This window comes from Pogoniulus pusillus, chromosome 19 (genome assembly GCF_015220805.1).
Source record: "Pogoniulus pusillus isolate bPogPus1 chromosome 19, bPogPus1.pri, whole genome shotgun sequence".
NCBI classification, from domain to species: Eukaryota; Metazoa; Chordata; class Aves; order Piciformes; family Lybiidae; genus Pogoniulus; species Pogoniulus pusillus.
The window spans coordinates 16,728,648-16,751,531 of NC_087282.1; the positions used below are offsets into that span (position 1 = coordinate 16,728,648).

The window sequence follows — 22,884 nt, forward strand, 5'->3', positions numbered from 1 at the left end:
CATAGGAAAAAGTCTCCTGTAAGCATACATGCTAATGTGAAGCATCATATTCAAGAAGCCCACACTGTTACTGTGAATTTAGAGTACACTCAACTAGTATTGACTTTCATGGCTAGTTTAAAGAAGTAAATCTAAATTCACTAATTCAATTGACTATGGCATGGCCCTACACAGGTGAAAATAAACTGAGGTACTCCACCATAGAGTAACTATCTTAAATATTAGTATAAAAGCAGATGCAGCAGTTTCATATCCATTCATATGAATATCATGGCAATGATGCATAGAAGTGATTTACATCTTCATTATTTCTAAATGGCGAGAATCGCTGTTGCTAGCACTTTGTAGAGTCATTTGCTAACGTTTAAGCAAGTTACGATTAATGCAATTTGAGTAGAGCACATATTGGACAGATAGATTATAGCCCTGGTGATACTCTATGTACAATAATTAGCACTGTGACAACAGCTAATTATTTTTAATTCTAAAGCTGAAGGATTTTATCCCTAAATATTGTGTCTGGAGTTAATAGATCAGTTCTTTTCATAGCCAAAACAAGGTGACAGAAATTATGCATTAAATAAATGAATAATTTCTTATCAATATTTAAAACTAATGGAATGCCAATCAGTAACACCACTAGACATTTAAAGCACTGCTGCGAAGTATTGCTGACAAAATTGGTATATAAAGCACCCACATCTTCATCCCACCCACTGTGCTCTGCAACACAATGGGACTTATTAAAAGACAATTGAAAACATAAAAAATATCTTGTTAAAATTCAAGGGATCTAAGATACCAGCGTGAAACACTGTTCCAGCTGTATGGAAGACCATCCGTCTGCATAAGAATAGATTCTCAGATGGCTTTAAAAGGAGCTACTTCATTGATTGTGATAGTGCTACTCTGGAAGAGCACATCCAAATTGTATAGTCTGCAGTCAGCACCAGGGCCATACTTGTCTGCTGCTGGGCAAAGCGATGTTCTGTAAAGCATGAACACATACATCTAATTGTTTAGATAGGAGAACAGCAAAGAAAAGTGATTTGAAGGAATTTAAGAGACAATCCCTAGAACCAAGAGATAAAAAGCATTTCACTGACACATGAAGATGTGCAGCATACAAATGTGCCCATACCATCATGGGCAATGAAGAACTTATTCCAATATCTGGCAGTATTTGACTGCATCAGCCACAGGCATCATATGAGAGGACAACAGCACTGAGGTGACTGTTTGAAGTGTTAGTACCTATTTTTTCCTAGCCCTGGGAAATCAATCTATCCATTGCTGAGCTACTGATTTATGCACAGACAATAGCTACCAGCAATAGCAATGCACAGAAAAAAACAACTGCTGTACCAAGAGACTAAGGTGTGGACCTGAGCTGCTGCCAAACTGTATGGTCAAATCCAAACATTTCAATATCCTGAACTGATGAGGCACTGGATGCAACAAGAGTCAAACAGTATTTGCAACCCAACTGTTCAGAAACATTGTTTTTTAAAGCCCCAGAAAACATGGGATAATTCTAAATTGTGATGTTTTCTTAAACCTTTTTATGCATTTCCCTGTGAGTTCCTGTATTCCCAATGGGAATCGTTTCAAGCTTTCTCATGAGCAAGGGGAGCGCTGTTTTACTTGAAAAGAAAGATGGAGTCCTCGCCTCATGCTTTAAGCACTGCCTCCCCACATGCTCCCAGGGAAGCCGTCAGAGCTGTGGAAAGCTGTGCTTGCAGACTATCCCAAATGTCAGAAGAACTTTGGATGTGCTCATCATTCTCTGGGATTGAAGCAGCATACCGATTTTCTTTTATCTCTTCCAATTTTATGGCAATACAGAAGATTAATAATTGATGCTTCATCGATTTGATTATTTTCTTTAGAAAGCACTTCTCCCACAGCTAGGAGCTGCAGAATGCTCCCAGAAGCATTCACATTTATCAGTACTTGTCTGACTCACTCAGTATCAGTTTATTAGCCTTAATTTGTACCCTTGTGCTTAACGTCAAGGAAGTTACTTTCTGATTGACTCTGAAGAAACAACTCTTAAACAGAAACTGAAACAAAAGCTTTCCCAGCAGAACAATCTGTAAAACTTAATGGTACTGGAACAAACTTCTTGGTTTCATTTACTTGGGTAGTAAGTGCTCAGTGCAACAAAGAAGCCATTTCTGGTAGAAGACTCATATCCCTAGCTCCTTTAAGTGCTTTTGGTATCAGATTAAATATTAATACAAAAGAAATTGTACTGTTCAACTACTTTCAACATTACTGTCCTGTAAGGGATCACACTATCAAGAAGATGTAAGACTGCTGATGTCAATACTAAATGTACTTAGCTTTTCTGTAAAGTCAGTGTGTCAGTTTCCACAAACAGAAAGGTACTCATCTCTTGGCACTTCGGATTTTCTTGAGCATCTGCATCTCGTAATCATCACAAATGAAAGAACCGGTCAGAAATGCAAATAATGTGTTTTAAAGATATTAAGAAGAGAAGAGTATCAGAAAGCAGACAGCTACATCTAATCCCAAACCTGTTAAGGTTTTTGATAAGCCAGTAGATAGATGCAGTCTTAATTTTAAGATATGCTGGACAAGTGAGAAAACAGTTATTATAAAAGATGCACATGGTAATTGTATTCCTGCCACAAACATGGATAGATAACATCACTACAAATACCTTATTCACCATCTTTTGCCTCATAAAGAAAAATGAAGAACCATTTTGCTTGAAAAGTTCTTGACAGCATACACTTGAAGTAGCAAAATTTCCTGCCACAAGTGGAAAGTGAGATGAGACATGAGAAGAACAGCATCCAGAGAGTCCCAGTGTCACAAGCTCGGAAAGTTTCTAAGCAGCTGGGATAATAGAAGCGTGCTGCTGAAGTGACAGCCATTCAAAGCAGCATGCCACCACTCATGCTACCCCAGGAGTGGTCTTCTCACATGATGTGGTGCCTGGAAAAACTTTTAGCAATTTGTGCATGATTTGGCCAGTGCAGATGCTCAAAGATGTGGTACTTAGATAAGCCCCCACATAGCATGCTTATGTCCCAACCTCACCTATCACTGGGTAGAGAAGAGTGCCCTGGCAGTGCAAGAAGGTCACCAGAGGACTGAGATATATCAGGAACACCAAGGCCACAGGTTTCTATGGAGATGTAGCCCAAGTGACTCATAAATTCTAAGTGCACTAATCAGGATAAAATCAGTATTATCATGCCTTAAACTCAAATGTAAGCATACTGGAATAGAGCACCCCATGACATTAATATCTGATGGCATGCCCATGCACTATATATAAGCATTTTACTTAAGTATGCAAGCAATAAAGGGAGAAACTGAGTTGTGCTCAGCTGTTGGGGAAAACCATGTAACTAGTGATCCAAGTAACAGGATTTAGAAAGTGAAGATCAGGATAAGCACAAGGTATTGCAAGCTAACAGGACATCTCCATCAGAAAGTGTGCTGTCAGTGAATAAACCTAGTAAAGTTTTGTTCTGAGGTTTAAAGCTGGTGTATCAGAAGACAGCTGTCCCTGGAGGTGTTCAAGAAAAGACTGGATGAGGCACTTAATGTCATGGTCTAGTTGATTGGATAGGGCTGGGTGGTAGGTTGGACTGGATGGTCTTGGAGGTCTCTTCCAACCTGGTTGATTCTATGATTTTATGATTCTATGACTTTTCTTCTCAATACTGTCCGCACAGTCATCTCTAAATCCCTAGCTGATGTATGTGTGTACACACATACTCAACTGCAACAGAGGACCCCAGCTTCCCTGTGATCTGTGAGATCTGCAGAAGACTTATACCCTATATATATATATATATATATATAAGAAAACACAAGAGTTAGGTCACTCGAAGTGATTAAATACAATCTGACCTGAGTTGCTCTTTCTGTGTTATTAAACCAACAGTCTAACCTGATGGGTGCAAACATCAGCTTGAAGCCCTGCAGTAATCAGGAATGAAAGTGATAGCAGATGCCTAAAAAAAAAGAAGCTGAAGTAAACTACAAAAAGTAGGGTGACAAACTGTGTTCCTGCAGATTTTAATGGTTCTTCTTAAATGATAATTGGCACTAATTGCACTATTTACATGCGAATGCACAACACCTGCCCTCAGCTGGATATAAAGAGCCTGACAGTGTTTTCCTCTCACCTCACTGACAAGGAACTGAACGGGGAGAGTCTTACAGAGGTGGACTTACTAAATATAAAACATCAACAATTAGGACAAAGTGGATGCAATCTAACTTAACTCACAAACTTTAAACAAGTGCAAAGTACCTGAACGTTGATTTTGAATTATCGAATAACTAGCCTGGAAGTGAGTCTGAAACAGAGATACAGGAGAAAAGTACAAATGAGATAAAACTTGATTAAAGAATTTGTCTTTAGATCTAAAAGAAGAAGGTCCTCCCTCCCCACCCAAAAAAAAACCAGCCCTTGTGAGTAAATTGGCTTTTGAGTCAACTCTGGTTTCTCTCACAAGTAACAAACCCATCCCAGCTCATGTCGATCAAAGCTTTCCACTCATCCATTGGATAGGAAATTTGCTTCAACACCGTTGCCATTTACCACAGTAAAACACTAACAGACATACCCAGTTTAGGAGGGACATTGAGATGCTTGAGCGTGTCCAGAGAAGGGCAACGAGGCTGGTGAGAGGCCTTGAGCACAGCCCTATGAGGAGAGGCTGAGGGAGCTGGGATTGTTTAGCCTGGAGAAGAGGAGGCTCAGGGGTGACCTTATTGCTGTCTACAACTACCAAAGGGGAGGTTGTAGCAAGGAGGAAGTTGCTCTCTTCTCTCAGGTGGCCAGCACCAGAACAAGAGGACACAGACTCAAGCTACACCAAGGAAAATTTAGGCTTGAGGTGAGGAGAAAGTTCTTCACTGAGAGAGTCATTGGACACTGGAATGGGCTGCCCGGGGAGGTGGTGGAGTCGCCATCCCTGGAGCTGTTCAAGGCAAGATTGGACGTGGCACTTGGTGCCATGGTCTAGCCTTGAGCTCTGTGGTAAAGGGTTGGACTTGATGATCTGTGAGGTCTCTTCCAACCTTGGTGATACTGTGATAATATTGGCTGTGAATGTTCATGGTCATAAATGCAGATAGAGTTCTATCGGGGGGAGGGGATAAAAACAAAACAACCCCCAAACAGTAATACCTCACTTTGCATACATTTTTTGCTAGTTGTCTCTTATGCAGTTTGTCCCATTACCAGGTACTAACTAGAAAAGACCAAATGAATGAACTTCCTGTGCCCACACAGACACATGCAGTCAGGTCTGGAACACCTGGGTAAAAGCGAGCTATAAAAATGCTAGATGAAGATAGTGAACAATATAAATCACTTAACCATGCTGTGGGAAGAGGCAATGACCCATTCCTAAAGCGATTTCTCAGCTCAAGACCAGATTCAGCATTTGCACAACTATAGTATAAGTATTAAACGTGTGCACATGCGCTCCATCTAGAAAACAGCACTCTGCGTACGTGCACGTGGTATGCATCTGATAATTGGATTTTTTACAACACCCTCCTTCAGTCTGCCTCTGATTTTTAGTAACAGGGTTTAGAAACACCAGCAAAAGACATGAAATGCAATCTTTATGAAACTCAGAGCTCCATCAATCAACCAAGGAAAAATAACCAACATTATAAGAGTTCGGGAAGAAAAATCTGTCTGCAGCAGAATTTAAGAGGCATTCCAAAAGGTGGTGGTTTCCATTCTATTTTAGGTTTTGGGAGGAAAGATTTAATGTGAGATGAGAGTCTTATGCTTTATACAGTGTCTACTTGACACGAAAAATAATGGCTGTGTTTGTGAAAAATCAATAGAGGAAGTTAAATTTGAAAAGAAATAGTTATTTCAGAATTTGAGGCCATGTAGCAAAATGCCAAAACATTAATTACACTTAAGGTTGACTTTCTGCATCGAATAACTTTGTAACTCACATCTGGCAATATGAGATTGTGTCAGAGAGAAATCACATATAAGGACAGTTAGGTATGGATTTAGCATTTGAGCTTAATTTCTCACTTTCTATCAGTTTAAATTATGTTCCATATTTATTTGTGTTTTAAAGTAGTGTTTCATTTTGAAGAATTCTCTTATTGAAATCTAAAATGGTATTGTACTTATGGTTACTAAAATATTGATTTGTAACATAGATCAGCAAATACAAGTGCTAATGTAACTTCCTTCCCAAAGGAAACCAGGGCTGACAATGGTCTTTATACTTAAATTTGACAAAGAGGAAACTACAGTTTTGATATTGAACCAAGTTTCAAAGTAACTGGGGCTAGTTTGAGGTTATCATGTTTTCTCCACTGTAAAGAAAACTCTCTTTGCTAGAAATTCTCTTCCACTCCCTCCCTTCCATAAACAGTAGCCCTTGCTGGCTGTTGTTTTATGCCCTGCAGCATCTCTATGTATTTTCCCAAGTGACACTTCACAGAGAATATCAGTTTCTGTTCTTTGACTACCTGAGGTAATTTTTCTCATCCAGATTATTGTAAGGTGGGGAAAACAAACCTCCCTTTTCTCTCAGAATACATATAAATGTCCTGCAAGCCTAAAGTCCTGTAAGCTATTCCCAGTTAAACTTGAAAAGAGTGACTTGGTCCATGTCCACGTGTTTCCTATGAGGAAAGGCTGAGAGAGTTAGGGTTGTTCATCCTGGAGAAGGCTCCAAGGAGGCATTGTAGCAGCCTTCCAGTGTTTGAAGGGGGCCTACAGGAGAGCTGGAGAGGGACTTTGTAATTTGCAAAGGCATGCAGTGATGAGTAGCACCGGTTTTAAACTAGAAGCAGCTAGATATAGAATAGGCATTGGGAAGAAGTAGCTTCACTGTGGGGGTGGTGGGACACTGTTGTGCAGAGAGATTGTAGATGTCCTATCCCTGGAAGTGTTCAAGGTCAGGTGGGATGGGGCTTAGAGCAACCTAGTGTAGTGGAATGAGTCCCTACCCACGGCACAGGGGTAACTAGGCGAGCTTTGAAGTCCAACCCAAACCGTTCTATGATCCTATGAAAAAGAAGAACAGAACAAAGTATTCTGTAAGACAAGTGTGTAATGATTTGACTCTATTTGCCTTTTTGCTTTCTGTCCCATTTGCTATTTATCTTTCATGCTGTTACATCCTTTTACTAACACGGTACGTAGAGAAGAAGTTTTCAGTGAGCTGTTTACAGGCATCCACAGAAGAGGGTTTCAGTGAGCTGTTTACAGGTATCAACAGGTCCATTTTCTGAGGACTTGGAGGTAATTTAGATCTCAGCGATCAATTGGAGGTATCTTGCATTTGTCGATGTGAATTTTCATCTGCTGATGTATGGTCCATTCACACAGTTCTGCTGGACCTTCTCATTTTAAGAATTAAAGTCAGGTTGTGCCAGCCTGTGTTTTACTGGTTCCATCATTCATCCCTTTCTAAATCACAAAGACAGTGATTTATGCTGCTCAGAATCACGCAGTGTTTCGCTGCTGAGATTTTGAAGTGACAAATTTTCTGTTTCTAAATATATAAAAAAATGGATATGTCCTATCCAAGTTGGACTGCTAGCTTCTGTGGTTACATCTAGCAAAGCAAGGCAGAATAACATAATTGAAATCAATGGAGTTAATCTCATATCATGCTGTCATAACTGGAAAAAGAGATGGGTCCTAAATTTACCCCTAAATCTTTCAAATAAAGCCATCTGCTCAAAAGTTTGGTCAGAACAGGTTTTAAGCCATCATCCTAGCAATAAAAGGAAAATGAATGGTTCTATGAGGCATACAGCTCCTTGTACATAAAAATGAAGCAACCTTGAAAATCTATTGACTTTCCAGTAGGTTAATATTTTCTAGTAGGTGACTATAGTCTATAAAATTCAAGCCTGAAAACAGATGAAGGTGAGTTCTTCTAAGTTGCTATAAATTGCTGAAATTTGCCTGGGTACTTACTGAATGCATAACATAATAAAGCCTGGTATTTGACCTTTGAGGTCTAAGTTTAATGGGGAACCATAAACATACTAGCTCAGTTTACAGAGACCCCTATCTCACGTTTTATGGATGTGCTTATTAATAAGATAGTTAAAACCTTTGGTCAGTATCTCCCCCCGCCCCTGCCCCTAGACTTTCTAAGTAACAAAATAAATGAAATGCCAACTTCTTTTAAAAAGTCTCAAGTTTGACAGCCTACAGAATGTTAGTCTCTAAGTCAGATGACCAAAAGCATAAGGTGTAGAATTCTCTAAGCCCCCAGCATCTTGAACTCTGAGCAGGATGAGGCTGCACTCTATGCCTTTACAGTCCTGGTCCTGCTTTGTGAGTCTTTGTTTCTAGCTTTATTTTCATGGTTATTTCACACATTCAAAGAGTTGCTTTCTAAAAGCCTTTTTCTGCTCTATTTGGAATTCTGAAATATGTAGGAGTTTGGCATAGGATTCAGAGCTGAACAAAGAAAAATCCTTTTTCTTTCAGGACTCTGAATTTCTGAGAAGTTAGTGGGCTTGTTTGTGAGTACTCTAAGTTTCAGTTGCACTATAATTATTTTTATATCTTATTATTACAAAAGCAGCTTTACCTCATATGAGAAGCAAACAAAAATAGCTAATAATAAGTTCTGAATAATTTTGAGTCAGTTTTAAGAACGATAAGCAAAGTCTCGCTGCAGTGAGCTCTCAAACTCTGTAACCTTTAAAGGGAAATTTCATCTAGAGCAAAAGGTGCAGAGAACTTTTTTCCTTAACAGCAGCTCTTGCACTGCTTGACCTCAAAACATTAATTAATTTTTCATTTGAAATGAGTGTCTTGATAGATCTTTGAGTCTTTATTAAGGATGCATTCCTGTTTGATACTCTCTTTTGTTGAGGTTTCAATTATTAATTACAGGTCCTGATATGAAACTAATCATGCATGCATCCGTATGAAGCTGGCATAGTGACAGCAGAAAATCATTAAACAGTCATTACTATAAACTGACGTTGGCCTGTAATTTTTGCAGTTAACGGGGGAGTTGATGCTTGGTGAACAATCCAATTAAAACTGGCAACAAAAGACTTAAAATGTCAGCCAAATTGCTTTTTAATAGTCAACGCAGCCGTCACAAAACATAAACATTAAAGTCCCCATAGCAGCATAAAGCTTCATGGTGAAACAATTCCAGAAAATGAATAATAATTACAGTATCCTGAGAATTCTCTTAATAGATGTGCACTCATTAAAATACTTTGTTGGTTAGGTTCATATGAAAAAGTATGTTTCCCTTGATACTTCTTTCTGCATTTGTTTGAAGGTTTTATTCCATATTTTATAGATGTAATTTCTGGTAATATTAAAAAATGCATCTCTTATTTACAACGAGTTTAAATAATTGTGTGTAGATAAGCTTTGAGTGAAATGCACCTTAGGAATGTGCTGGGAGGTAAACTGAGGATATGGTCATAAAGAACTTCTCTAACCTGTTAATGCTGTAAAAATGGTGTCATCTTTGTTATTTTTGAATCCCACTAGATTTCTTTTGCAAGCTGAGCAAGACCAGCAGGAGAAACTTGTCAAACCTTACTAGCAGTCTTTACTAACAGAGTGGTCAGGCATTGGAACAGGCTGCCTAGGGAACTGGTGGAGTCACCATCTCTGGAGGTGTTCATAAAACATGTAGACATGGTTTAATGGCCATGGATGTTGGGTCAGTGTTTGGACTCAGTGTTTTTTGAGCTCTTTCAGAATTGAAACAATTCCATGATTCTGTACCTGAAGTTAGCTGTCTGATCCAGTTCATGCAGAAGGGACCCCAGTGGCACTTGGTAGGCACTCTGCGCAAAACTTCAAGGTTGCTTAAGAGTGCAAAGTTCCTAATCATAACATGCGGAGTGGAGTTAAAAGCCCTAAGTAGTTCTGAGGAGCCATGCCACAAGCTCCTACCACTTCACTAAACCTGAGGCTTATGGAAAATCCTCATCCTTTCTTGTCAGTGCCTAACTGTGCATGAGACAGACTGTGGGGTTGTGCCTAGGCTGTGTTCATTTTCAGGCATTACGTTGCTTGTTTCTATGGTGTTGTTTTCTCTTTCTCTGCAGGAGTTTTTCTTTTCTTCAAAAAATAATCGATTTGTTGTTTACCATCAGTTACACATGTACCCTTGTCTTTCCTCCTAGCAGGCTCAGTACTAGAGGAGAAGTGTCAGCATTCCTAAGTTAAATGTTAGCAAACAGGAATGAGACTTTTTATTTAAGTATTATTTGTGGTTTGCAAGTGACAGGAACTTGTAAACTACTTCTGGTGATAAAAGGCAGAGGTGGTTGGTCAGCTGATTCTTCTCTGAGGTGTGTTCTTTAACTGATGAACTAACTAGCAATTTAGAGACCACATGAAATTATTTAGTGAGTGGCTTTTGTTATGCTATCTGGCCGTTACATGCAACCTTCTTCTTAAATAATACCGTGTACTTGTCAGGGTTACCAGGAATAAATTGTTGCAAACTATCCTACAGGTAAGGTTACCATGCTTTTTGCTTTAGAGAGAAAAGAAAAAAAAACTCATATCGAATTTTCCTGTTTAAATAGAGATGTAAAATATAATCTGGATCATTTTCTATTTGAGAATTAGTTTCTTTCCTAAAGCAAAACTTCGAAAGGACAGCATATGTTTTGAAACTGTGATTTGTATCTTGGTGAACTCTTCTTTAACAAACCTGTCAACCAAAGTTAATGAAGTAGAACATAAGTGAAGTTGAGGGAAACAGTCTGGTTTCCTGCTAGCTCTGTACCCTGACCAACAGGGAATTAGTAAGGTTGTTGAGAAAAATCTGTCTTACTGTAATTTATGTATTAGCTGCAAATTATTTTGTAGGTCAGACTAAGGAGAGGAGAGAGGAGGAGCCTCGTGTACTTTGATTTCTTTTTAAAGAGTTGTCAGCAGTACTTTTTGACTGGCAATAAGCACACATCCTTGCTGCTTGTCAATTTGTCAGCTGTGTTTAATAAAATATAGGCCTGCATTTTCCTATGTAAGCTATAAACAAGTTCTTGAGAATACAATAAACGTAAAAGCCAGTTTAGATTTCTCCCAGTGTTCCCTCATTATCTTTCTAAAAGGACTGTAAATACATAGGCGCAGGTATAATTGATGATTCAGAGGAGCTTCGAGCTTCTATGCCTCCACATGGAACTGATTGTAAAATTTCATCTAGTATTTTTAATTAGATTCTGCAGAATTATGTCAGTGTACAAGGCAGATGTCTGGGTTTGACGTGATAATCTGGAGTGCAGAAAAGTCTTGTGAAAAGCCTTGACATACCCAGGTCGGGGAGCTGGAGTGTGATTCATCCTTGAAGCTAGAAAGTTCAGGCACTTTTCACCTTGAAGTAAACTTGGAGAACGTTTGCAGAGCTGCCAAGAAAAAAAAAAAGAAAGGAGGAAAAAAGCGTAAGTGTAAGTCCAAATAAATGGGTGATATGCTTGGGAAATTGACCCCAACAATTTCAGGAACATGCAGGAACATATTCATTAGGGCTTGAGGTTGGCTCCTGATGTAACTGGCAGGTATAACCAAGATTTAGGTCTTTACCATCTTGTATTTTGTATTTACAAAAATATGTATCAACAGACTGATCTTTCTTGTGCTCTAAGTTGAGCAGTACTTCAGTCACCTGGTAGGACTCATGTTTATGACCCCTGCCTTCAGAAGACAAGCACTAAAATAGCAGTCTTCACCTCTACAATCACCATGCAGTGAACTCCAGTGCTGCAGGATTTTACCATGTTCGGGTCTGTAACAGGACATGGCCTCAAGCAGTCTTCTTTCCTAGAAGTGTTGCAGAGTAACAGGAACAGAGATGAAACAGGTGAGGGACAGGCAGGAGAGGTTATCATACACTGGCGAGGTGTTGGTGACAAAATGGCATGGTATTTCCACTGAACTGCTGGGCTAAATACACTGTGTATTTCAGTATGATTTATCGTTGCTAATTCCATTAGCTGTAGATCCCTTTTAGGAAGCCCTCACAGCTAACGAATTTAATGACACAAAGGCTGAATTTAATATATATCACCCTGCCGAAAACCATCAATAACTGGGGCAACATTAATTTTTACAGCCATGGCTGCTTGCAACCTATTTTACCAATCATAAATTGCTCTTTAATCAAACCCTGTTCACCTCTGAGGTCATCAAAATTTGCTGCCAGGCTATTTGTGGCTGCCTGCCTTTTGTAAACCTGGGTGATAGGCTTAGTCTGTAACTGTAATCTCTCCTGCTTTGTCTGGAGTTCAGAGTTGCCACTGATAAAAGTTACAACTGCTGATGTTGACTGAACCCAACACTTCTAAGGAAAGGCAAGAATTATGCATTCTGCTGAAAGTATCACCTTTAAGCTAGCTGGGAGCTGTCAGTCTCCACTTCTGTCCTATGAATGATGTGTGATGTTAATTGCACCAGCAGCTGCTCGATCTACTAAACAAACCACTGGAAGCCTGAGCTGGTTGTTCAGGCTGATCCTTCAGTCTCCATTATAACTGAAGTGCTGTTTTTCTTCTCCCTTCACGTTTTGTCCTTGACCTCTGTAAGTCAACCACCAATGGGCCTGTCTTGTGCTGGAGCAGAGCATAGTGATTTAAGAGTCCTGTCTCAACTGGATGGGTATTGAGAGAATCTGATGGATGTACCACCTGCAACAAAGGAGATGTAAAGGAGCAAGCAGGACAGTTTCATTTCAGATTTGTCATATTAATTGACATAAATGTGAGCATTTCACATAAATGGAATAATGTTTTCCATGTAAATATTATGCATAGAGTGCATTGGTATTTAACAGCTATGTGAAGAAGTGCTATAGAACAAAGCTATAATTCAGATAGTTCAACAGAGTGAAAGCATCTCAGGAGCTTTAGCTCTTCACTCCCCTCTGGCAATGTTTATTTTATATGAGCACCCATCAGCGTGTTTATATTGTCAGCTGTTTCTGCATGATGCCATTTAACACTTGCATCTTAGCCACAGCACACAGCGTTACAACCCAAAACTCATTTCTAGTTACAAGCTGCAGCACAGACAGTGGCATCTTATGGTGCAGTGTTTATGTCCAAAATTATTCTACTTCAGCAATCAGGCTCCCAAGTTAAAACTCTGAGTGATGGAGTTAATTAAGGAGGAATAGTGCTGTTGTAGCTCTAATGGTCTACAAAAATAAGTGCCTCTAAGTGAGGCAAAGTTTGTCAGGAAAGGTAATGTCTTTCATAGCACCACTGATACAGCTGGAGAAAAAATTAGCTAGCTTTGAGCCCACAAATTCTCCTTTTGGTTTGAGTTTATTAACATTTCTATCATCAGAAAATGCAAAATCATTCCCCCATGCACACCTTACTAAAAAAAAAAACCTCCACACACACCAGCCTCATTTCAAGAAATTCACCAAGAAAAACTGACAAGTTAAGTCTACAGCACAGAGATGGCAGGTGCCAGAATTTTTTGAATCTTGAGAGTTTCATGACATGCATCCTATCAGCAAAGAAGTTGGGAAGGCTGGCCATGTGGTAGTTCCCTAGGAATAAATCACTGCCTTACCTTCTCTAATGAGTTCTAACCTCCTTTTTTTTATTGCCTCAAAAATTCTCACACATCTTCCTACAGCTGAATCAAGAAACAGATTGTTTGCAGAGTCACTTTTGGTTTGTTTTCCAAAACACTATGACATCTTTAGTGTTACTTTTTTTTCCCCACTTTTTTCATGCCACTAATTGACGTTTTAGCAGAAATAGAGCCCAGCAGTGTTACCACCCTGACATGCAAAAGTAATGGCCAATTACCAGCACGTACGAAAGTCCTGCAAATGAAAATTTCTTATGCTCTCCATTGCTGGAAGTTTTAAGACCTTCTTATTTCATATCCCATACAGGTCATAAACTCATAGACTCATTAATGCTGGAAAAAGACCTGTAAGATCATCAAGTCAACACCTCTGTGCCCACTAAGCCATGTCCCAAAGTGCCACATCTATACAGTTTTTTAATTTGAGAAGATTTTCTAGTAGACTTCAACTAATCCACCATTTGTTAGAAATAGACCAAAATTGTTGATTGAAATAATGGAAAAATCCCAAGCTTATCTTATTTTGCCTCAATAAATGTGGAATCCAAAGGAATTTCAGATGAGTTTCGAACCATTTCACAAGAGATTGCATTAAAAAGAGTTAAAGAGGCATAAAACATTCACTTCTCTAGAAGCAACAGTCTTTGAAAGACAGACTTGCTGGTAATGCTGGCATAATTTCTTTTCACTCAATTCAAAACTGAGTAGTTAGGTTCTTATAATGGACTTCAATCTAGGAAACTTTATGACTGTTTGCAAACTATCATCAGTTAGGATTTACAGTACAAATTTTGACAGTGTATGTAAAAATAGAAAAGGCAGTGCTGAACAGCCATCTTCAAAGCCCTTACTGTCCTTGTAGTTTGCTATTCTGTAATAGATGTAATTTTTTCCTACATAGGTAGCCAATACAGCATTCAATGGAAAATGTTGCCAGTGCTTCAGAAAGATCCAGACTGCCAGTACATGTCTTTGTTTAAATTATGGCTAGACTTGGAAATGCTGAAGGAGAAATGTGTCTGTTAGCATTAGAAAATTATTAGAAACCTTGTTTTAATAAATTTAATCTTGTTAAAAATTATGCCCAAATTATGAGATAGAAGCTGCTACCATGTGTGTGTAATTTTAAGAGGTTTGAAGGAGTTGAACATATGTGGTGCTGAGAACATAAAGGAAATATTTAGTGGGATCCGTATGAACACACAGAACTGAGTGTTTAAGTATTATCCATCATTTCTTTGACATCATTGCATTGCTATTATGTAAATGCAGCTGTATTTTATGCTTGCTCCTTGATGCTATTCAATGTGCTTGGCCTACGATCTCTGTTAATTTTTCTTTGCAAGTGAAGTGCTGAGTTTTCAGCACAGCCTGAGTAATTATATGTAGGATTCATCCAGAGTGGCACTGTGGTATGGAATTAAATATTTGGCTATTTGAGGGCACACCTGTACTGATAAGTAAAGGACCCGAGCCCTTTGATGATCCCCAGTGCTTGGCTGGTCAGTCTCTCTTGTCAATCTATTCTGGGCTGTCCCACACCTGTACTGATAAGCAAAGGACCAGAGCCCCTTGTTGATCCTCAGTGCTTGGCTAGTCAGTCTCTCTTGTCAATCTATTCTGGGCTGTCCCACACCTGTACTGATAAGCAAAGGGCCAGAGCCCCTTGTTGATCCTCAGTGCTTGGCTGGTCAGTCTCTCTTGTCAATCTATTCTGGGCTGTCCCACCCTGCTTAACAAGGAAAATCTGTTGCTGCAGGGGCAAGCTCAGAGCATTGTGGCTACGAGTCAGAAGGCTGAAGTGTGAGGTAACGTGATCTCTGGAGGTCTGTAAATCTCTTTTACTTTGTAATTAAACTCTCAGTCTATATGACCTTTAGTTTATAAGCTTTCATTTCATTATAAACTTTATTTTGCATAAAGCCATAGAATTTGTAGAATTCTTTGGAGATATTTGATGGTTTGTGTCATAGAAGATTTACCATGGAGTGAGGCAGAGGAAAACAATTACATACAGTACAGCAATAATCTAAAGGTAAGTTAGTATTAAAGGTCCTGGTTAGATACTTTTATATCCTGGCAGTCTGACAAAGTTCTCAAAGCAATGGATTTTTCAAGTCAGGTGGGGAAATGAAATGTTAAGCTACATCAGGAGCAAGTGTAGAACACAGCATACCTTTATACATCAATAGTGCAATTTCATACACTTTTTTTCTGTGTTCACCTTTTCTTAAATATACCTGACAGCAAAACTAATAGGAATTCAGAAAAAGGCAACAAATAATTAGGGAGTTAGTAAGGTTACTGGTGCATACACAGAAAAAGAGCTATTTTCAATTTGGAATGGTAGAAAAGTGTGAAGACTTACACAGCATCAAGAAGTGTATTAACAAGTAGCAGAAGCAGCGCTCTGCAATAGTAGCACCTACATCTAATTCTTAGTTTATCTTCTTAGACCCAGAGGAGAAATTTCATTATAAATTCCAGAGTTTTTATTTCCATGCTGTTGGGCTCTAGTCTTCATCATTTTGATTCTCTGTCTTCCCTGCATTGACTCTTTTTCAGTTCTTCAGTACCCATTATGCTCCTTCACCTGTACTTGAGAAATCAAGAGATTCACTTGCATCTGAGCTGTAGTATACCCACAGAACTTTTACATAAACTAAACTATGAACATATGTTGCTCTTTCAATCATTAAATAATGGATTGCAGGCTAATTCATGCTCACCTGAGACATGTCTAGTACAAAAGATAATTTGCAGATGTACCAATAAATAATGGATTTTGGAACTCAAAACATCTCCAAAGCACCACAGTTTAGATGTGAACCTTTGAAGGCTCATTACTTTTTTCCACATATTCTCTTTGGTTTACTTCTCTTAGTAATGAGATAGGCTATTGTAGTCTTGTCAACAAGTGATTAAACAGTTCAATTTCTTTTTATGTGGGTCTCCAAAAAGAATAGTAACATGGACTTGAAATCTGTTAGGAAGATACTTCAGCAGAGGCTTGGCTTATTTTCACAGCTGATTTTAATCAGGTGCTAACTACCTGATGAAGGTGCTTACTTACTTTTTGTCAGTCTGTATTGTAATTAGGCCCCACCTTTATGATTGCAAAGACGTTTTAGCCTGCTTCTTAAGGAGAATGAGTAAATGCTACTCTTGTTCATTGCCACCTCCCTCCAATAACTTTGGAGCAGAATGACAGCACTCAGCCAACAAGGCAGAGTAAAGAGAGTGTTGAAGTTAATTAACTTTCCACTGTCTGAAAAGCAGAGGCCTATTAAACCCAGCAAGATCCAAATTTTAGTGTCTCCTGAAGGAAAAAGTGATAGGAGTGAGCAGTGGAAGAGGATTTGTTGAAGTCCATGCTCTGTGAATGTAGGGCACCAATCTCCATTACACGACTGCCATGAAGCAGCCTGTGTTCAATATTGTTCAAGTGCCATCCGAAAGAATAAGTCAGAACTCAAGAAAAATCATTCAAGACTGAAGTAGAACTCCTTCCTTCAAACTTTAAAGATTGTAAGTAGAAGTCCTTCAAACAAGCCAAATTACAGGGATGTTCTGTTTATAGCTAGCCTCAGTACAGGTCTTTCTCTTGTGCAGTGACTACATGGGATCTGGAGAGTGTCTCAAAACAGAAAAGTTAAATGAATAAACATTGTAATTGAAGAACAAAAGCAAAAAAGCCTAAAAAAAAATCCAAAGGAAAGGAAGACATTTAAGTGAGTTTGGGGGGGGGGGGACAGGAAGTGTGTGTGTGTGTTAAAGCAGATTCATTATATGACAAAGAAGCAAAAACTTGGGTAGATCTGTTCTGCACACATCACAGTTCTAGATTTGCTCTGCTGAAATAGAACTCTTTTAAAATAGTGACTTGCCAGGAGGAAGAATGTAGTTATGATCTAAATAGCCTCTTCTATCTATCAAAACCAAACAAACCTGAGAAAAATGCAAGTGCAGATGAGAAGGTCAATAGTGAGTGCTAAGAGCATCCTTTCTGGCTTAGATGTTTCTCAGATTAAAATCTGATTTGAAACAAAATAATTGTGGATATAATATCTGAGCTGATATAATGACTTATGTTTTTAGATGAATGGAAGCTTCTGCAATGTGAGTGAATACACTGAAAATGGATAGCAGTGTATTTCCATATCACACACAAGCTTTTGGGTGAAGAAAAGAGAAAAAAATAAAATCTGAGCATTATTAGCGACAATTAAATATAGAAAGAGGAGCTGTTAGGGGTAGCATTATGCTGAACAATAGCAATAGGATAGAAATCCATAACTAAGCTAGTTTATGTATCACATTTTGGAAACTTATTTGCTTTAGACAAATTATGCTGTGTCACTTCTTAGATATTTAAGTGGTTTTGCATTAAGTTATTTTACAGAGTCTGCTGTTTATTCAGAGTCCTGGAGAATCCTAAGTGTGCATATTCTGGTATAATTCTGCTTTATATCCCAAACAACACTTTTGTGGTATGAAGTTAATGAGATGTAGACTTAGTTTTAAGGAAAGTAAAAATAACTTTGCCAAATTAGTGAGTCTGTAAACCTAATTGGGAGCTTGGGCTGATTCTTGGCATAACGAATTTGCAGTGTTCCACTGAAGAGGAGGTCTGATGCAGAAGACTTGTCTTTAAATCACCAAAATACTTCAAAATCTGCTGTGAGGTTTTCTGTGATGTTGGTAGCTGGGTGAAGGAGTGATAATTAAAATGGAATCCCCCAGGAAATCTGCTGTGTTAATCTATTGTGATAAATTGCACTGGGAGATGTAGGCTACCCTACCAACCAGAAATACTGTAAAGTTCACAAAGCAGAACCACTCTATTGCATGGAATAAATGGAACTGTCAGATAATTGCATGCTATTGACAGGATAGGGGAAGAAGGGAAATAAAAGATGTGTTACTATATAGATCATACAGGCTTTTTCCCATTTACCTAGAGACAGTTCACTGTGGCTGCTTAGCATTTGCTGCACCTTATGGAGTCTGTGTGTCCTGGCAAAGGTCAGCAGTTTTCTAACAGGACCGTGGCACAACCATTACAGTGGCTTGTCATGCAAATTATAGGATATATAATAATCCTGCCTATGTTCTGTAGAGTGGATTTCAGATTGATACCACTGAGTAAGGGAATGTCATTGATCAAATACTTGAGGATTCTGGACATCAAATATGTCCAAAATTTGGGTAGCTTACAATTCTAAAATAGCAGGATGCAGGATTTAGTGAGATTAATTATTATATGAAAGTGCCTCAGCAGATTATTTTGCAGCTCTGGACTGTTGACTCCAGTGATTTAATTTACTGAGGTCTCAAATTTTCTAACATGCTTAGAAATGCTTTTTGGTATATGCAAACTAATATTACAGTATAAACCTCAATGCAACTGTAAGAATGCTGCCTTGATAAAAGATCAATGAAATTAAAAGGATTAAGCCTGGGCCAAATCCATGACAGCTTTGCTTACCACAGCACAGAAAAGCTTATGTGAAGAGCACTAAGCAACCTTGTTTCTCCAGTTGGGGTAAATTGTGACTGTCACAGAGAAAAAAGGCTCTGTTTTTTCCATCAGTCGTCCCAAGAAGGGAAGGAGCTCGCTTTCATCTTTCACCTTGAAGACACATCATGTCATAATTTAAAGAAAGGATGTGTTGTAAGTGGATGGCAGCAACAGTTCCTTGCAGAGATTTTTCTCAAGTTCGTCAGAGATCCACTCTAGCTGGTTTTGTGCAGATTTAACTGGACGTCTGCTAACGTAAAAAGGAGAGGGAGAGTAAGGGTGAGTATAGAAATGGGACAAAGCCGTGTTAGACGCCAAGGTAAATTAGCTGGATGAGATTCAGGTTAAGAGCTTCGCAGTTTACCTAATCTGGCAGCAGTTTTTATCAGTGTCATCTTTGCAAAGTACTTGTTATTGTTGCTTTAAAAAGGAAATTTGTTTGCCTTCGTTCTCCATTGCTGTGTTTCTTGCTGTACTGAGAGGCTTTGCAGACTCTTGTAGGAAGTAGAGAAAACAAGGTTTTGTTGTCCCTTCAAAGTTCTCTTACAGCATGATTGTATCTTCCGTATTCTTTGTAGAAAATTCAAGCTCACTGACACACACTGGGCCACCTTAAAGCTGTATACTGTCATTAGCACAGGGCAAGACCCTCCAGTTACAGCATCACTGAGAGTTCCTGGGCAGCAGCAGAGCTGGCAGGGCATTGAGTACTTGCCACGCACTCCAGCTTCTTCACAGCCTGGTCTGGTGGCTGTGAGATCTTTGCCAACATGTCTGCCTGTAGCTGCCATAAAACCACCTCTGGGTATCTGGATCGTTAGTGCTTCATGTAGTCTTTAGGGGAGGGCCTTTTCCCAGGTCTCATTTAACTAATAATGCAGCAACAGACTCACAGAAGTGTGCTAACCTTGTTTGATGAAAGAGGTTTGTTAAGTGATAGGAATTACACAGTTATTTTCTCTCCTGATTAGAAGTGCAAGACTAATTCTTATACTATGTCTCTTTAACAGATGTTCTTAAATGAGAACTATACCTCATGAAATCAGTTGGTATCTGTACTGCAATTCATTGTCAGCTTGATTTATTTGTTCTTTACCCTCCTACGACAAAACCTATGACAAATTAAGTGAATGACATATCTTTTTTTTTTGTTCTTTCCTTGTTGTTGAGCTACTGAACTACAGTGCTGGAGGGTGTGTGTCTGTATCTGATATTCTTCATTTCAGCAGAGTATTATATTTTAAATGAGTTCACATGTTGCAACAGCATTTTACAGGCAGCTGGGTTAACAACATGATGAAGCACAGTGCTTTCATCCCAGTAACTACTCTCTCATGCTCGTGTTCTTTTGATACTTCTACAATAATAACCCTCTCTGGGTTTCTTTGCCTTTTCTTTGTTGTTTCAGATATGCCAGGTAGCCCACATAACCAGTTCACCTTCAGACCCCTCCCACCGCCGCCTCCACCACCACATGCATGCACCTGTGCCAGAAAACCACCTCCAACAGCTGATTCTCTCCAGAGGAGGTCAATGACCACCCGCAGCCAGCCCAGTCCTGCTGCCCCGACTCCCCCAACCAGTACTCAAGATTCAGTGCATCTCCATAACAGCTGGGTCTTGAACAGCAACATACCACTGGAAACCAGGTACAGACCAACTTGTACTCAACGTATCTCAAATGGCAAAAAAAAACAAAACAGGTAGGGAGGAGGTCTGATGTTGACAGGAGGTGGGGGGGTGAGAATGACAAGTTTCTAGTTTGGGACATGCCAATGCATTTTTGATTTGAGGCCATGGTGTGTAGCCATATGAGACCCTACTGACTTATGGGCCTAGATTATTAATGCTTATAAAAATGTGTTTTGTGAAGCTTTGGGAGACACTGATTTCCTTAAGGTGTGTGCGTTAACACCGGTATTGCAGAGCTGTGTGCAGCCAGGATTTGTGCTTGTCACCCTCCCATGTTCTCCTAGGGCTCTTTTGTAATTAGCAAATAGAAGTTTTGTTTAATTGGTGTACATTGGTTCTTCTGCAGTCCATCAGTGTGAAGGCTGTAGTTTTAATGTGGATGAGGAAATAATACTAAAATAGTAATTTCCTCGGTGTGCATTTAAACAATTTATTGCATATTTCAGTAAAATGGGCTTATAAGAAAGATATGGACAATATTTTTAGCAGGACCTGTTGCAGAGAAAGGGGTGATGGGTTTAAACTAAAAAAGGTAAGGTTTAAACTAGATCTAAGGAAGAAGTTTTTTACATTGAAAGTGGTTGCCCAGACAAGTGGTAGATGCCTCCTCCATGGAGACTTTCCAAGTCAGGCTGAATGGGGCCTTAAGTAACCTGGCTGAGTTGAAGATGTTCCTGCTGACTGTAGGGATGTTAGACCAGGTGACCTTTAAAAGTGCCTTCCAACCTAAACCAGTCTGTGAGTCTATCATTTACACAAAGAGTATTACTTCTTGATGATGGTTTTTCAATGCAGAAGTGATACAGGGCCAAGAGAGATACCAAGCATGAAAAGCCTTACTGCTGGGAGCTGGGGAAGAGAGGGTTCGAATTCAGGATCATTCACAACTTACACAGATAATCTACTCTGAAAAGTAATTGAAAACAAATACATTCTGTATTTAGCAAACCTGTGTTTCAGTACTCTAAGCTCTGCTATAAAGGTAAGCACAGTTTCTTCTGACTCTTTTCAGCTTTCATCTTGCAGCAGTATTTGCTGCTGACTTAATGGTCTGAACAAGCCCTTGATTTTCTACAACTTCCTTCATAGTGAGCAGAGCACCAAGAAATTTTGACTAGGGTTTGCTTTGCATTTTGACATTTCAAAACATGTGAAGTGCTTTTTTAATACACTTGTGCCCAGTTATGACAATCAATGAAGTAAATTTGGTTCTTTTGTAATGAAATGAAAACTTTCTTATAGAACTTAATTTTAGTACAGATCTTTAACAAGCAGCAGTTAAGTGCTTTGAAATGTCAAATCAAGTTTTTCTTCTCTGAAAGGCTATTGTTGGGATTGAACAATAAGTTGATTTCCTTCTGAAATAAAACTTTCCTTATTTGTCTTGAAGACAAATCACAAAAAGAACCAGGGAGGATGGAAGTTTTTCTCCCAAAGTGAACATAAACAAAATGTTAGTTCAGTTAGTCCTTGTAGAGCCAGAAGCTTCTGTTTACACAACCCTAATAAAGATAAATCTCTGTCCTTTCTGGTGTAACAAGCTTATATAGCTGTACCTTATAGCTTATATACCTTAAGGCTGATCCCTGGGTGTTTTCTATCTATTAAGTACTTTTTGGTTCTCTTCAGTTAACAGGCAAATCTCATTTAGCCTTTCAGCATCCCTGTTCACTGTATTCTCATCAGAGCTTACTGGGAAAAATACTTGGTTGTTTTAGAGCTCTTCAGTTCAGTTTTTCTGTCACTGTTCTTGCAAACTTGAAACATAAATAGTCATAATTATATATTTGGGTAGTGACAAAATATCTGTGCAATGGGTTAGAAATTCAGACTAGAAAATATTATCATGGGCTGCATGTTAGAAATTCAGAAACCCTTGGAATTTTCTCCATTCCTTCCATTCAGTGGTTGGTTGAGCTTATTTCAGGCACCAGTTAGCTTTGGCAGGTAGCTACAGCCTCTGGTAAAGCTGGCTGAAAGGCTATGTAATCTGAAAGCAGAATCTGCCAGACTGTTGGCCGAGATGTAGCTGCAGTTTATGTGCAGACAAGTGATACAGCAGGGGAACACTGTAATATAG

The 22,884-nt window shown here is 39.0% G+C and overlaps 1 protein-coding gene across 20 annotated transcripts in view; it reads left to right on the forward strand.

The window, feature by feature from the left end:
* The window catches only part of TENM1 (teneurin transmembrane protein 1), a 926,028-nt gene that overhangs the window by 735,777 nt on the left and 167,367 nt on the right, over nt 1-22,884 (forward strand). For 16 of the 20 annotated variants that reach the window (XM_064159463.1, XM_064159467.1, XM_064159461.1 and 13 more), the window contains one exon: nt 20,521-20,761. In XM_064159463.1, coding sequence (XP_064015533.1) covers nt 20,521-20,761 — 241 coding nt within the window. Of the gene's footprint in view, nt 1-10,475; nt 10,497-15,331; nt 15,418-15,523; nt 15,627-20,520; nt 20,762-22,884 lie in introns of those variants that run through there. The other 4 variants (XM_064159479.1, XM_064159478.1, XM_064159476.1 and 1 more) reach the window with 4 other exon arrangements.